The 13,454-nt window shown below is 42.4% G+C and overlaps 1 protein-coding gene across 1 annotated transcript in view; it reads right to left on the bottom strand.

The window, feature by feature from the left end:
* Positions 1-1,210: 1,210 nt before the first annotated feature.
* Positions 1,211-13,454, bottom strand: part of PELI2 (pellino E3 ubiquitin protein ligase family member 2) — an 82,447-nt gene continuing 70,203 nt past the window's right edge. The window contains exons 3-6 of the mRNA XM_071745238.1: positions 13,156-13,257; positions 6,761-6,958; positions 5,865-6,053; positions 1,211-1,816 (exon numbers count right to left, since the gene is read on the bottom strand). Of these exons, the coding sequence (XP_071601339.1) occupies positions 1,250-1,816; positions 5,865-6,053; positions 6,761-6,958; positions 13,156-13,257 (1,056 nt within the window). The 3' untranslated portion in view covers positions 1,211-1,249. The remainder of the gene's footprint in view (positions 1,817-5,864; positions 6,054-6,760; positions 6,959-13,155; positions 13,258-13,454) is intronic.

Here is a 13,454-nt window from a genome sequence, read left to right as displayed (position 1 = left end):
GATGGCAGCAAGTTGAAAACTGAACAAGAATACTGAGTTGAACTAGAAATGAGGCTCTCCTTACAGCACTTTGGGTAGTAAGTGAGCTTAAAAAATTATTTTAAATTGCTTTTTCTTTAAAATTTCAAAACATAACAGCATATAACCACAATCCATTGAAGCACTGGCAAAGCTGAACAGTCCCATCCTTGGGCTTAGATTTAACCAGGACCTAAGTGCTTTCCTGAATTCAGCTCTATGTAAATAAGTTCTGTAGAAGCTGTACCTAAAACTTCTGTCTTGCTGAGGCACTACCCCCCCCTTCATTACTGCCAGTTTTTCAAGGCTCACCACATCTCAATGAACCCAAGGGTATGCAAAAAGCAATTAGAGCAAGCTAATTTAAGCAGAAATAAAAAAGGCCAGACTACACATATCCAGAACATTGACAAACTTAAGTTCTGTTTTTTTAAGAAAAGAAAAAAAAAAAAAAAAAAAGCAAAGCGGTTTCATCAGACACAGGTTAAATGGGAGGGTGGGGAATAAAAGGAATTAAAAAAAAAACCAAAACAGCCATATACCATACATAATGAACAGTGGATATCTATTTCTCTGAAAGGAAATCAATGCAAACAGGATCTCCTCAGTTTCAAGTAATCCTTGATGCCTTTTTGGGCAGCTGTGTTATACCATAATAGATATTTTAATAGCTTTTATAGTCTACAATTTAGGCAGCTAATTTTTCTCTTACATATCCAATTATCTCTAGTGAACATTCACCTATGGCTGTCCACACATTCTGTATTAGCTCCTTGAGAAACTATTCAAGTTAAATTATACTGTAAATTAAAGACAGTTACATTCTGTATGCTCCTTCTAGATTTTGAAAAATAGGCTTTAAAGGCTTGTCAAAGTTTAGAAGCAAAAACCTTTCCATTAAAAAATCTTAGCTTAAAAAAATCATTAAGACACCTTGTTCTGATTCCAGGGTACTAATAAAAAGTGTTACAAATATACTACAATTTGACCAAAACAACTTCATGAATATGCTGCCTTTGAGCATGCAACCCCGCCGATATCTGTCGAGTTCCAGGTATCAAGGTATCCCAAAATTCCACCACAGTTCCTCACAACTGCCTCGTCAGTTCCCCCATCCCCACCCTATGAATAACATTATAAAAACCTCCGAGTTAGTGGCCAAAAAAAAAAAAAAAAAAAAAAAATCTTCACAGTAAGTTCAAGAAAAACTTTATTGTGGCAAAGCCTTCCATCAGTCAACCGGGCCCTGAAAAATGAGCTTGATGCAGTTGTGCTCCCCACTCAGCTGTGTTGCACAGAAGGGGCAGGCGGCGTGGAAGGCGTGAGTCCCGTGAGGCAGTGGGATCTGGGACCAGTATTTTGCAGACTTTTCAGAGCAGACGTGTCCACAGGGGGTGAAAGCATGAGTGGGGGGGCCAGCGTCCACGTAAAAACCCGCTTCGCAACCCAGCCAGAGGGGCACGTAGGGCCCAACGGTTCTGCACATGGGACATTCCCTCTCGTTGGCCTCCGTGTCACTACGGTGTCCCCAGTTGTGATAGCCGTGCACGTGGCCACAGCTGAGGTAGGCCCAGGGCTGCTTCTCTTCCACCACGTCCTTACGGTTGATGCTGGGAAAAGCCAAAGTGTTCAAGCCCACGGGGCACTGGGGTCTGGCGGCGTTGATCTCCTGCCGCAGGGCTTCGATGTGCTTCTGAGTCGGGGTGTGGAAAAGCCCGTCTGCTGTCCTCCAGAGAAGGGTGGCTCCACACAGGTCGATGAGGGAACCATCCTGGAGGATGTTGGTCTCGTTTTCTACCTAGGGGGAAGGTATCAAGATAAGGAGTTAAGCCTGAGAGCTTTCACAGACAACTGAGTTCATTCTAGAAACGCGCGGGGCTTCCTCGGCAAATCCTGCTACCTGATTTTAGTGTCTGCTTGTTTCCTCAGGGCTGAATCCACCTCATGTCTCCTACCCTAAATATTAAATATATTCATATAATTTAATATTATAATAAGCACAGGTCTCTTCTGGAACAGGAGGTCCTAAAATTGCAGCTGTCCCATAGCATGGCAATATTAATTATTACACAATCTTCCTGCCTGAAACTCTTTGGGAAAGGTATCACAGGAGTTGTCACTCCTGGGTTTACAGGAGCAAATCTGGAGTAAAATTGCTGGGGCTTCCTCAGCAAATCCTGCTACCTGATTTTGTTTTCTTGTTTCTTCAGGGCTGAATTCACCTCATGTCTCCTACCCTAAATATTAAATATATTCATATAATTTAATATTACAATAAGCACAGGTCTCTGCTGGAGCAGGAGGTCCTAAAATTTCAGCAGTATTAATTGCAGGCAATATTAATTATTACACAATCTTCCTGCCTGAAATTCTTTGGGAAAGGTATCACAGGAGTTATCACTCCTGGGTTTACAGGAGTAAATCTGGAGTAAAATTGCTGGGGCTTCCTCAGCAAATCCTGCTACCTGATTTTAGTGTCTGCTTGTTTCCTCAGGGCTGAATCCACCTCATGTCTCCTACCCTAAATATTAAATATATTCATATAATATTACAATAAGCACGGGTCTCTGCTGGAACAGGAGGTCCTAATACTGCAGCTGTCCCATAGCATGGCAATATTAATTATTACAAAATCTTCCTGCCTGAAACTCTTTGGGAAAGGTATCACAGGAGTTGTCACTCCTGGATTTACAGGAGTAAATCAGGAGTAAAATTGCTGGGGCTTCCTCAGCAAATCCTGCTACCTGATTTTGTTTTCTTGTTTCTTCAGGGCTGAATTCACCTCGTGTCTCCTACCCTAAATATTAAATATATTCATATAATATTACAATAAGCACAGGTCTCTGCTGGAACAGGAGGTCCTAATACTGCAGCTGTCCCATAGCATGGCAATATTAATTATTACACAATCTTCCTGCCTGAAATTCTTTGGGAAAGGTATCACAGGAGTTATCACTCCTGGGTTTACAGGAGTAAATCTGGAGTAAAATTGCTGGGGCTTCCTCAGCAAATCGCTGCTACCTGATTTTGTTTTCTTGTTTCCTCAGGGCTGAATCCACCTCATGTCTCCTACCCTAAATATTAAATATATTCATATAATATTACAATAAGCACAGGTCTCTGCTGGAACAGGAGGTCCTAAAATTGCAGCTGTCCCATAGCATGGCAATATTAATTATTACAAAATCTTCCTGCCTGAAATTCTTTGGGAAAGGTATCACAGGAGTTATCACTCCTGGGTTTACAAATCCCCTCTGCCTCTGAGCATGCTGCTTTTCCTCTCCAATACTGATCCTCTCTCTGCCTTTGGCATGTTTCAGGTAGGTTCAGGATGGACTGAAGAGGAAACCTGCCATTCCCTAAGGGCTGTATTCACAGCTTGTTCCCCTGGAATTCCCTGCCCATGTAGACTGGCAGGGGCTGCTCATGCAGCAGATTATCTTTTTGGGACTCAAAACTGCTACCTTTTTTTTTTTTTTTTTTATTGGCTTGTGGAAAATGTAAAGCACTTTGCAGAAGCCTGAACTCCTGCAGGGTTCCTCAGCAGCAGTGAAACTCTTCCACAGATGCACTAGGGATAAATGACAGACCCAGTGCACAGGAACTTCTGCACAGTTTATCTTTAAAGCAGACTGAATTACCAGGGGAATTTCTGATGTGATCAGCTGAAGCCACACAGGCTCAACCTCTGAACAGTTAACCACCCCCACTAGTTAGGCCCTTTATTTAATGAGGTTTTCCATGCAAATACAACCCCAATGTGTGCTGCCTAAAGGCTTTTCTCATCTGACTAAGAGCAAGTACTTAAAACATTTTCAAGGGATTATGCCAAATGCACATTGTACTCTGTTGAAATATTAATTTATTTTAATGCCACAAACATATGAGCAACTTGTGCCTATTGGTCCCAGTTCAATAATGCTTAAGATATATTAAAAAGGTTCTTTATGAAATTAAAGGATAACAGACCTACTGCCTGGTTATATACATGGAAACTAGGTAGAAAATACCACTAAGGCAAATCAAATACCCAAACACAAATACATTAAGTAGGTCACATGAAATATTCACATCTGCCTAAGAACACTATGAATTATAACCAATTTGGCATTCAGATTTTAATCCAGTTTAAATTCAGATTACCTGGAGATCACCCTTGCCCCAAACACCTAGATGGTACAATACAGACTAGAAAAAAAAAAAAAAAGATCACCAGCAGAAAAATCCAGTGGTTGAAGTAGAGATGAGGGAAGCATTTGAAGCACTTTTTTTGATAATTCCTTCCCAAACAGCAACACAAAAAGCTCTCTCATCTGCACTGTGTTCAGTTCATTATACAGTGTGCATTTGGTTTTATGAACCCAATCAAGGAATACTGATCACATCAATACCAGTGTGCCATGTAATTTTATTTAAATGAGGATTCAAGTCATTTTGGATGCAGGGAAAGGAATTTATTTGCTTGACTATCGCCTTTCTTCAGCAGCACTAAAAAAGGTGTTTTGCTAACCACATACAAAGGGTGCAATTGCAACATCATCTGTCTCAGTCCCCCAGGCAATATTTGCCTGCCACCATTAAAGTGACAAAGCAATTTATGTACTGCAGGCTGCCTCCTGAAAACAGAGCAGGAGATGCAAACTCCATCTTCCTAACTCCTTTAAGCAGCCAGTTTTCTGCAAAGCTGGGAAGTCAGGTCAGGGTGAGGGCACGGGGTGCCTCAAACACCAGCAGCCCAGAGGGAAACTCAAGGCACAAAAGCAACTTTGGCACCAAGAGGAGGATTCTGCCCCCTCCCACCGTGTGCCCCCTTCTCCATCCTTAAACCTGAGCAGCTGGGTGAAAGTTGCAGAAGAAAAGGGGTGTCTTCACAGGAATCACAGAATCATAGAATTGGCTGGGTTAGAAGGGACCTCAGAGATCATCAAGTCCAACCCTTGATCCACTCCCACTGCAGTTCCCAGCCCATGGCACTGAGTGCCACATCCAGGCTCTTTTGAAATAGCTCCAGGGATGGAGAATCCACCCCTTCCCTGGGCAGCCCATTCCAATGCCTGATCACCCTCTCCAGAAAGAAATTCTTTCTAATGTCCAACCTAAACCTCCCCTGGCACAACTTGAGACCTCTTGTGCCCTCTTGTCTTGCTGAGAGTTGCCTGGGAAAAGAGCCCAACCCCCCCCTGGCTCCAACCTCCTTTCAGGGAGTTGGAGAGAGTGATGAGGTCTCCCCTGAGCCTCCTCTTCTCCAGGCTGAAACTTTGGCACCAAGAGGATTCTCCCCCCTCCCACCGTTTGCCCCCTTCTCCATCCTTAAGCCTGAGCAGCTGGGTGAAAGCTGCAAAAGAGAAGAGGTGTCTTCACAGGAGCTGAACATCCTGACTTTCCAAATCCTGACACAGAGTAGAAGAGGTGAACCATGAAGGTTTTTCCAGGTCTACAGGCAGGACAACAGACCAACCTACCCAAAGAAAAATGCCTTCTGGGTCCTTTGCATGCAAGCAGACTCTTCCCTTTCAAGACAGTACTGGAAAACCCAGCTCCCTGTGCAGTTACTTCTGTCCCCATATCCTAGATGGACACTTCATATTCAGGGCCAACATTTATTTAGTTCTTACAGTCTGTGCTATTTCAGTTGGAAAAGTGACATTAGTAGAAAACTTAAAGAATGTTCTCCTGCACAAACAGAAACAGAACAGCAGCACAGAATCTACTGCAACAGGCAGCTACTCAGATGATTTCAGTACCCAGGGACAATGCTGTTACTCTGCAGTGACTCTGTGACTGGCTCCATTCCATGCCAGGAAAACAAGTGTCCCTTGTTTTAGTATCAGTTCTTTTCAGCTCACCAGTTTTCCCCTTTGTTGAGCAGATCTGGTTTCCCGGAGTGTGTACACATCACCACAGACAGAGATCTCCCTCCAGACTCCAGGTTTGGACTCCTCAGTGAATCCTCCTTTTGGATGCATGACCAGAACCCCATTAGTTGTCAATCCATCCATGTGGCCATCAGGATTTTTCCATTTTGCTGCTTTTTCCTGCACACGACAACCACCCCAGAAGAGGTAAGAGTGAAGAGGTAAGAGTTTTAGCTAAAAGTTCATGAACTCAAGTTTTACACACTGAGGTTTCACTAAGCACTGTCTAAAAACAACTCTTCCTCACTGTCCAGCAGTGGGTACAACAGATTTATTAAAAAAAAAACACATTTTTTCAGAGTATCTTGTGCCAGAGTAGGAATGCTTTTTGACTGTGTAACTTCGATTGCTACTCTCTGAAATATTATTATTATTATTATTATTATTATTATTATTATTATTATTTTAAAATCAGCTGGGTGCTTCTCACTGCAGAGATTAAGGCCTCCAAGGATCCAATCAACCCTGGAAGGGACACATCCTTTTCCACAATGCAGCTGACTTGTTCCTTGGTGCCCAGAACTGCAACAGCAGCTTCTATCCCACCCAGCACCAAGAATCTCCCAGGAAAACCTAAAGAGAAGCCAGCAGCAGCTACTGAAGGAAAGCTGTTAAAGACAATTATGACCAGGAGTCCATCTTGTCATAAATCAGGCCCATAAAAACTGCAATTTCTACTTAAGGCTGCAGCTGCTACACTGGAGCAATAAAAGTCTAATGACAGTATATAAGTTACCAACCAGTACAAGGGAATTTCGGGGCTTTGAAGAGAGCAGAATAAATCCCAGAGTTTGCTCATACAGAACATAATTATTAGGAGTACTTACACCAAGAAATATGTTTTTAGAAGAGTCAAAGCCAGCTGCAAAAATCCTTGCTGTGTAAGGTGGGCTCCTGTCACACACAATCCTGCAGGCAAAACGGGATATGGTGCTTTGTGTGATCTGGGTCTCATCATTATTTTGACTTCCAGAAATAGTGTCTGTCACTACAAAGTCTATGGGGCTTTCTGTGGACCTCCCAACCTGCAAGAGTGTAAAGATAATGGTTGAATTAGAAAAAAAGCCAGAGAAACAGCAAGCATTAGGAATGTCATTTTGCAAAAATAATGTCGATGGCATCAGTGAACTCCTTTCTACCAGATTTTTGGATGGCAAGAGCCAAGCTGGGACTCTTCTGTATTTTCACATTTTTCCTCTACAGAAACAAATCACTGACATGGCAAGACAATTTTTCACTTGTACAACTGCTGCACATGCTTGTCCAGCACAGCTGCAATGAATTGTTGGCATAGAATGTCATCAACAGCATGAAAAGTATTCTCACCTTGATATTCTATAATCCAGCCACAGCAAATCACCTCCCTCTAGATTATTTTGGCTAAGAAAATCCTGGCTTGAAATGACAAGTTTTATTCCCATGTGTGGTTAATTTGCCATGAAAAAGGACCCAGAACTTGAGTTATTCTGATGCACCAGAAACAAAAAACTACCCACCTTCATGTTTTCAGAATTTATAGTTCCAGTGCAGAAGAATTTTCAGGTAAAACCCAAAGGATGATTAAATCTATTCCTAACCAGGTGAGTGCATGACTAAAGAAATTAAAAGATTTCTCCAGCAGAAACAAAACACAGCTGATCAGTAGACAATATTTTTCTACTCCAATACCTATAGATTTTAATTCTAAAACTGCAAACATCTAGGCATCTAGAATAGAAAACTTCATTACAAAATGGACAGAGGAACCTGACTGCCAAGCACACAGCGAAACTACGGATACTTAAATTACTGTCAACACCAAACATGAATCTGAGGAACAAGGAGTGGATCAGAATATTAATTTTATAGACACCTTCTGATCAAACAGAAGAAAAATCAAGAATATTCTTTCCATGAAACTTCAGTATCAGGAATCTATATTTATATAAAATCTCCTCCTCACTAAACATCATCTCATTGTCCCCCCAGAAGTTACATCTTGCTTCTCTTGGTCTCCAAGAGGGAGAACAGCAGTATGGTTCCATCATTAACAAGAACCTCTGCTACTTGCATTTGCTCTGTCTGCTTAAACAGTAAAGAAACATTATTCAAGAGTGATTAATATTTTACCCTTATCACAACATGAAGTGATAAGAGCACAAGGATCTTTTCTGTACTTCTCTCCTGCCTTCCCTTCTGCTTGTTTTCTACAGAAAATCAAGTGAGTACTAGAATACCCAGGAGACAGAGTTCAGAAACTGTTAAATATGGGAGATTTCTTATTAATCTAACTTGACAAGTTGAAGCTAAAACTTTGGAAGCTTTGTTTCCACCCTTTCAGTCTTATTTAGCAGCCTTCTATTTGCCACCCAATGCAAATCCTGTCAGCACCTCCCAGCAGCAGGAAATAAACAAGAACAAACATGAAGTTGGTTGCTAACCAGTTTCTGCCTGTTGCAGTCTCTCAAACAGCCCCCTCTCAAAGCTTTTAGATGCAATTACAAAAACCTGCCTTATTTTCCCTTAAAGGGTGAAAAAACACAAGTGTGTGCACCTAATTTTCCTCACATCATGTCAGTCAACATGAAGCCTGAATTTGTTTGGAGATATAAGCATTGTCACCTATGTAAGGTCTTGTGTAGTTTTAAAAATATATTATTTTGACAATGTAATTACTTTTATTATTTTATCTATTGTATATGACAAGGGTGTCTATATTCCTTTGGGGGAAAAAAAAAAAAGTATTTTGTTTTCTTTTGGTTTTTTTTTGCTTTTTGAGAAGCCTTCCAGAGGATCAGTCTGGTGGCTTCTGCTACATTTCAACAACAGACATGAAGTGGCCTTCAAAACGTGGTCATTTCCTCCTGCTTTCTATCCATTCAAAATTTTGGATTTGAGACCACCAGAGAAGAAAAGACCTTGGGCACAAATGAGGAATTTTATGCTAATTTTAACTCAGTTGATGTTGCAGTCTGACTCCAGTCACTACAGACCTAGTTCTACAATTCAAGTTATCCTTTACAGACTATTTCTCAATTTCCTTCTCTTTTCCTCTATAGCACAGAAGAGGTTTTTTTAGTTATTTTAGGCTGCACTTTGGGACTCTCCTTGTTAAGTGTGTCATATTCTGTATCATTTCACCAAGTTATTTCTAATAATAAACCATAAATCTTCCAACTGGTGCATAAGACAGCTTCTGTTGTCTACACTCCAGGTTACTGCTGGGAGCTGCTTCAAGGCAGGCACTCAATCAATTTTCAAGTGTCTGCTGCCCATCAAAGAAGAACTATTAAAAATGCTCACTCCTGAGACAAGGCAAGAGCAGACAGCCTGCCAGCAGATGATTTCACTGCTGCAGATTCCTGGACCTCAAAAGAATTGCACTCTGATGACAGGGAGAACTGGGACCATGCATCTTCTGAAGGGCAGGAAAAAAAAAAAAAAATCAATTTTTTGTATGGAATGTACTCACTACTTGCATAAACTTGTGGTTTTTAAGGTACTGGCTACACATTTTGGTTTATTGCAGTGGTACAAGCATACAATGAACCTGTTCTTGTCTGATCAAACCATGATCAGGTCCTACTCCAACTGATGGATCATCCACAGAATGGTTACTTGACTCAAGGAAACCTTCATTTTTAGCAGCCTGTAGAGGCTGCAGCATACAGAGTTTGGGAGATGCCAGGCAGAACATATTAATACATCCTTTTTGTTATGAAATGAAGAAATCTCTTAGACAAAGTTACATGTTGACACAAATTTCAGGACTGAATTATATTTAGGAAAAAAACCCACAACTAAACACAACACAGCAGAATAGTTCTTCACAGGTTAGAAATGGTTGGTACCAAAGGAACCAAGCCACAAATTCTCCTTCCCTTTTCCCTGTCTCAGATCCCAGTGGCCCAAGTGTTGCTAGGAACTTCCACTCAGCTAATTGCATCCCTTACTATGGTTACCTGAGTCAAGTCCTGTAGAACTCCACTACCATTTGACACAGGAGGAAGATGGAGATTAAAAAATAAATCTGATTTTCCCAAGATAACACATGTCAGCAGCAGCCAAGGAGAGGCCTCAATCCTCAACATAATCCTCCAGGCCAGGCATTACCCTTCCCTTCTCAGCTTTCACATCTTTGCTGGTGTTCTCCAAAAGCCAGGAAGACACACTTGGAAAAATAAAAAGCAACTCTAAGGACTGCCTATCCAGGTGATGCTTGAGCAGCAGGAAGGTTTTACTTGGTGAAGCAATGAAGACAACACAGAATTTGCAAATGACAAATTTGCAGATGACACTAAGCTGGGGGGAAGAGTGGATCAGCTGGAAGGCAGGAGGGCTCTGCAGAGGGACCTGGACAGATTGGAGAGTTGGGATGGTCCCAACGGGATGAGGTTCAACACAACAACCCCATGGGGAGCTCCAGGCTGGGCACAGAGTGGCAGAAAGGGACCTGGGAGTCTGGATTGCCAGGAAGCTGAAGAGGAGCCAGCAGTGTGCCCAGGGGGCCAAGAAGGCCAATGGCATCCTGGGCTGGCTCAGGAACAGCGTGGCCAGCAGGTCCAGGGAAGGGATTCTGCCCCTGTGCTCAGCCCTGGGGAGGCCACAGCTTGAGTCCTGTGTCCAGTTCTGGGCCCCTCAGCTCAGGAAGGAGATTGAGGTGCTGGAGCAGGTCCAGAGAAGAGCAAGGAGGCTGGGAAGGGATGAAGCACAAGTCCTGTGAGGAAGGGCTGAGGGAGCTGGGGGTGTTGAGGCTGGAGAAGAGGAGGCTCAGGGGAGACCTCATCACTCTCTCCAACTCCCTGAAAGGAGGTTGGAGCCAGGGGGGGTTGGTCTCTTTTCCCAGGCAACTCTCAGCAAGACAAGAGGGCACAAGAGGTCTCAAGTTGTGCCAGGGGAGGTTTAGGTTGGACATTAGAAAGAATTTCTTTCTGGAGAGGGTGATCAGCCATTGGAATGGGCTGCCCAGGGAAGGGGTGGATTCTCCATCCCTGGAGATATTTCCAAAGAGCCTGGATGTGGCACTCAGTGCCATGGGCTGGGAACTGCAGTGGGAGTGGATCAAGGGTTGGACTTGATGAGCTCTGAGGTCCCTTCCAACCCAGCCAATTCTGTGATTCTATGAATTCACCATCAGGTACCACAGGGCAGCACAAAACAGCCCCCAGGTAACTTCCCTCTGACCATCCACACTGAGATTACTAATGAAAAGCTAAGGGCTTATCTAAATAACAGACACATCCTCCAGCTGCTGTGTGGTGTTACTTTAGCACCAAAACATTTCCACAGTGTAAAAGTCCTTTCCTTTTCCCATGCTCAGAAGAAAGCAACAGAGAGGGGAAAAAAAGGACACAGTGCTTGAGGAGAGGCTGAGATTAATCACAGAATGGCAGTCTACACATCTCAAGAGAAAAGAAACAGAAATTTCAGCAATATGGAAGCCTTAACCCTGCCAGAGTTATTTGAGGGGACTGAGACACTTTATGGGCACAAGATAAGCTCAAAAAGTTTGATTGTTATCAAGTGGGAGAGCTTGACCTCTTAGACAGATGTATGGCAGAGAAATGCTTGGCTCATGGGTGAATTAGTCAGCAGGAAAAAAGCAAGAGTTTTATGGGACACTTTACCAGGTAGCTGAGAGCTGGCAGAAGAAGATCCTGAAGCAGGATTCAGGCTGGTAAAGCACCAGTAAGAGATGTGCACCCCAGTAGCAGCCAGAGAAGCCCAGCAGCTCTCTGGGTCAAGCAGCACAATTCCTCCTCTGCTGAGCATCAGGGGATCTCAAAGGGGAGCAGGGGAGGCTGTGATGTGACCTGGGCTATGCTATGAGTGACAGGGACATTAAAGTGACATCTCCAACATCCCAACTTACCTAATTCTTTAGCAATAACCTCCCCAAGTAAAAGCTGTAACCACCAGTAGTCAATATTATGATATTATGCAGTCAAGAACTGCACTGTCTGTACAATATGACCACAGAAGCAGCTGTTCTGCAACTTCTCTATATTGATTTTTTTTTTTTTGTATACGAGTGGAAAAATTACAGCTTTCAAAAATGGTTTTTCAAAATTTACATGAAGAAGTTTCACTGGAGATACTCAAAGCACAAAAGCAGCTTGCAGAGATAACAAGTATCACACAGTAACCCAAAAGGATGGCTTGTATTTTCCTTTTACTAGTTAACATGGAAAAAGCTATTTCAGGTCACTCTGGCTGTGGGATCCTTTTCTAGCTACCTATTCATGCAGCACCACCTGAAAGAGACTGTTGGGTTTTTGGTTTTTTTAATCAATCCCTATTTGGACCCAATTGTTCCCAAGTCACACTATGAAAAATTTTACATGGAGAGAAAAAAAAACCCACAGAAGCCACATGAAGCAAAACCACTTTGATCTTGACAGAGCTATTTCCTCTTCTTTTAACAGCACTCAACTGCTGACCCTTCAAAATGTGAAAGTCTGAATGAGAAGGGATAACAACTCATGACAAGATGCTCTAATTACAGGGGTCACTGACAAGACAGCCCCAATTAATGTGGATTGGAAAGTGTTGCTTGTGTTTGTTTGCCTCAGAGCTTCACATTTAAGTTTCTACAGGATTTTTGCTCTCTCACTGCATATAAAAACAAGCATTGCACAAGAAAATTACTTAGGCTACCAGAATGTTAGCTGATGAGTGAAAAACAGAGTGAAAAGCAGAGTGAAAACATCTTGGAGAGGAGGTACCAGAGAAACTCAGCAGTCTCCTACACCATTTAAAATATTTGCACACACTTCAGGAAGAGTTTTCTTTATTCTATCACCAGTTTATCTCCTTTAGAGCACAGCTCCCACATTCTCCACCCTACCTTTGTTTTTTCCTTCCTCCTTTCCCCATCCCTTGTCCTACTCCTACCCACTTACTTTTTGCTCCAGCTCCTGGATGAACTGGCAGGTTGGGGGTATATACTTATGCTCATTCCTGAATCCAAACAGGGCAAACATTTCCTCCCAGTACTCTTGGTACAGTGACTACACTGCCCTTGCAGAAAAAGCAGAGCCAAGTGAAAGCAGCCAAGCACATTAACAGATGCTTGCACTGTTTGCAGAAGAGCAGATGCAAAATTTCCAGTGCTCCCATAAAATGCAACAGGGTTCAACCATGAAAGTCCCACAGATCACAGGAAATACCCAGAAGAATATAACACAGAACTGTGGCTCCATATGTTGCTTTAAAAACCAATTTATGTGCTGCAGAGTCTTACCTGAAACATGTCTGTATCTTTATCATGAGTATATTCCACTACAACAGTCTGGTTTCTGGATAATGTGTAAGAGATACTGTGCTGACCTTTACAGCTGATTGCCTGTTGAAAAAAGAAATGTCTATTATAACACAGCTGCCACATAAATATTATAATCAAATTCATTTCAGTGTATGAACACCTTTACTACAATCAGGGAAAGCAGTGTATCATAACATTGTGTTACAAGGCTGGGTAAACACAGACAGAAGGATTTTTTATTTTGTTTTTAATGGAAAACCCCAGGCTGCACTTGTTTG

The sequence above is a fragment of the Heliangelus exortis genome, chromosome 5 (genome assembly GCF_036169615.1).
Source record: "Heliangelus exortis chromosome 5, bHelExo1.hap1, whole genome shotgun sequence".
Classification (NCBI taxonomy): domain Eukaryota; kingdom Metazoa; phylum Chordata; class Aves; order Apodiformes; family Trochilidae; genus Heliangelus; species Heliangelus exortis.
The sequence above is the reverse complement of the archived record's forward strand: the minus strand, read 5'-3'. Positions and strand labels throughout refer to the sequence as shown.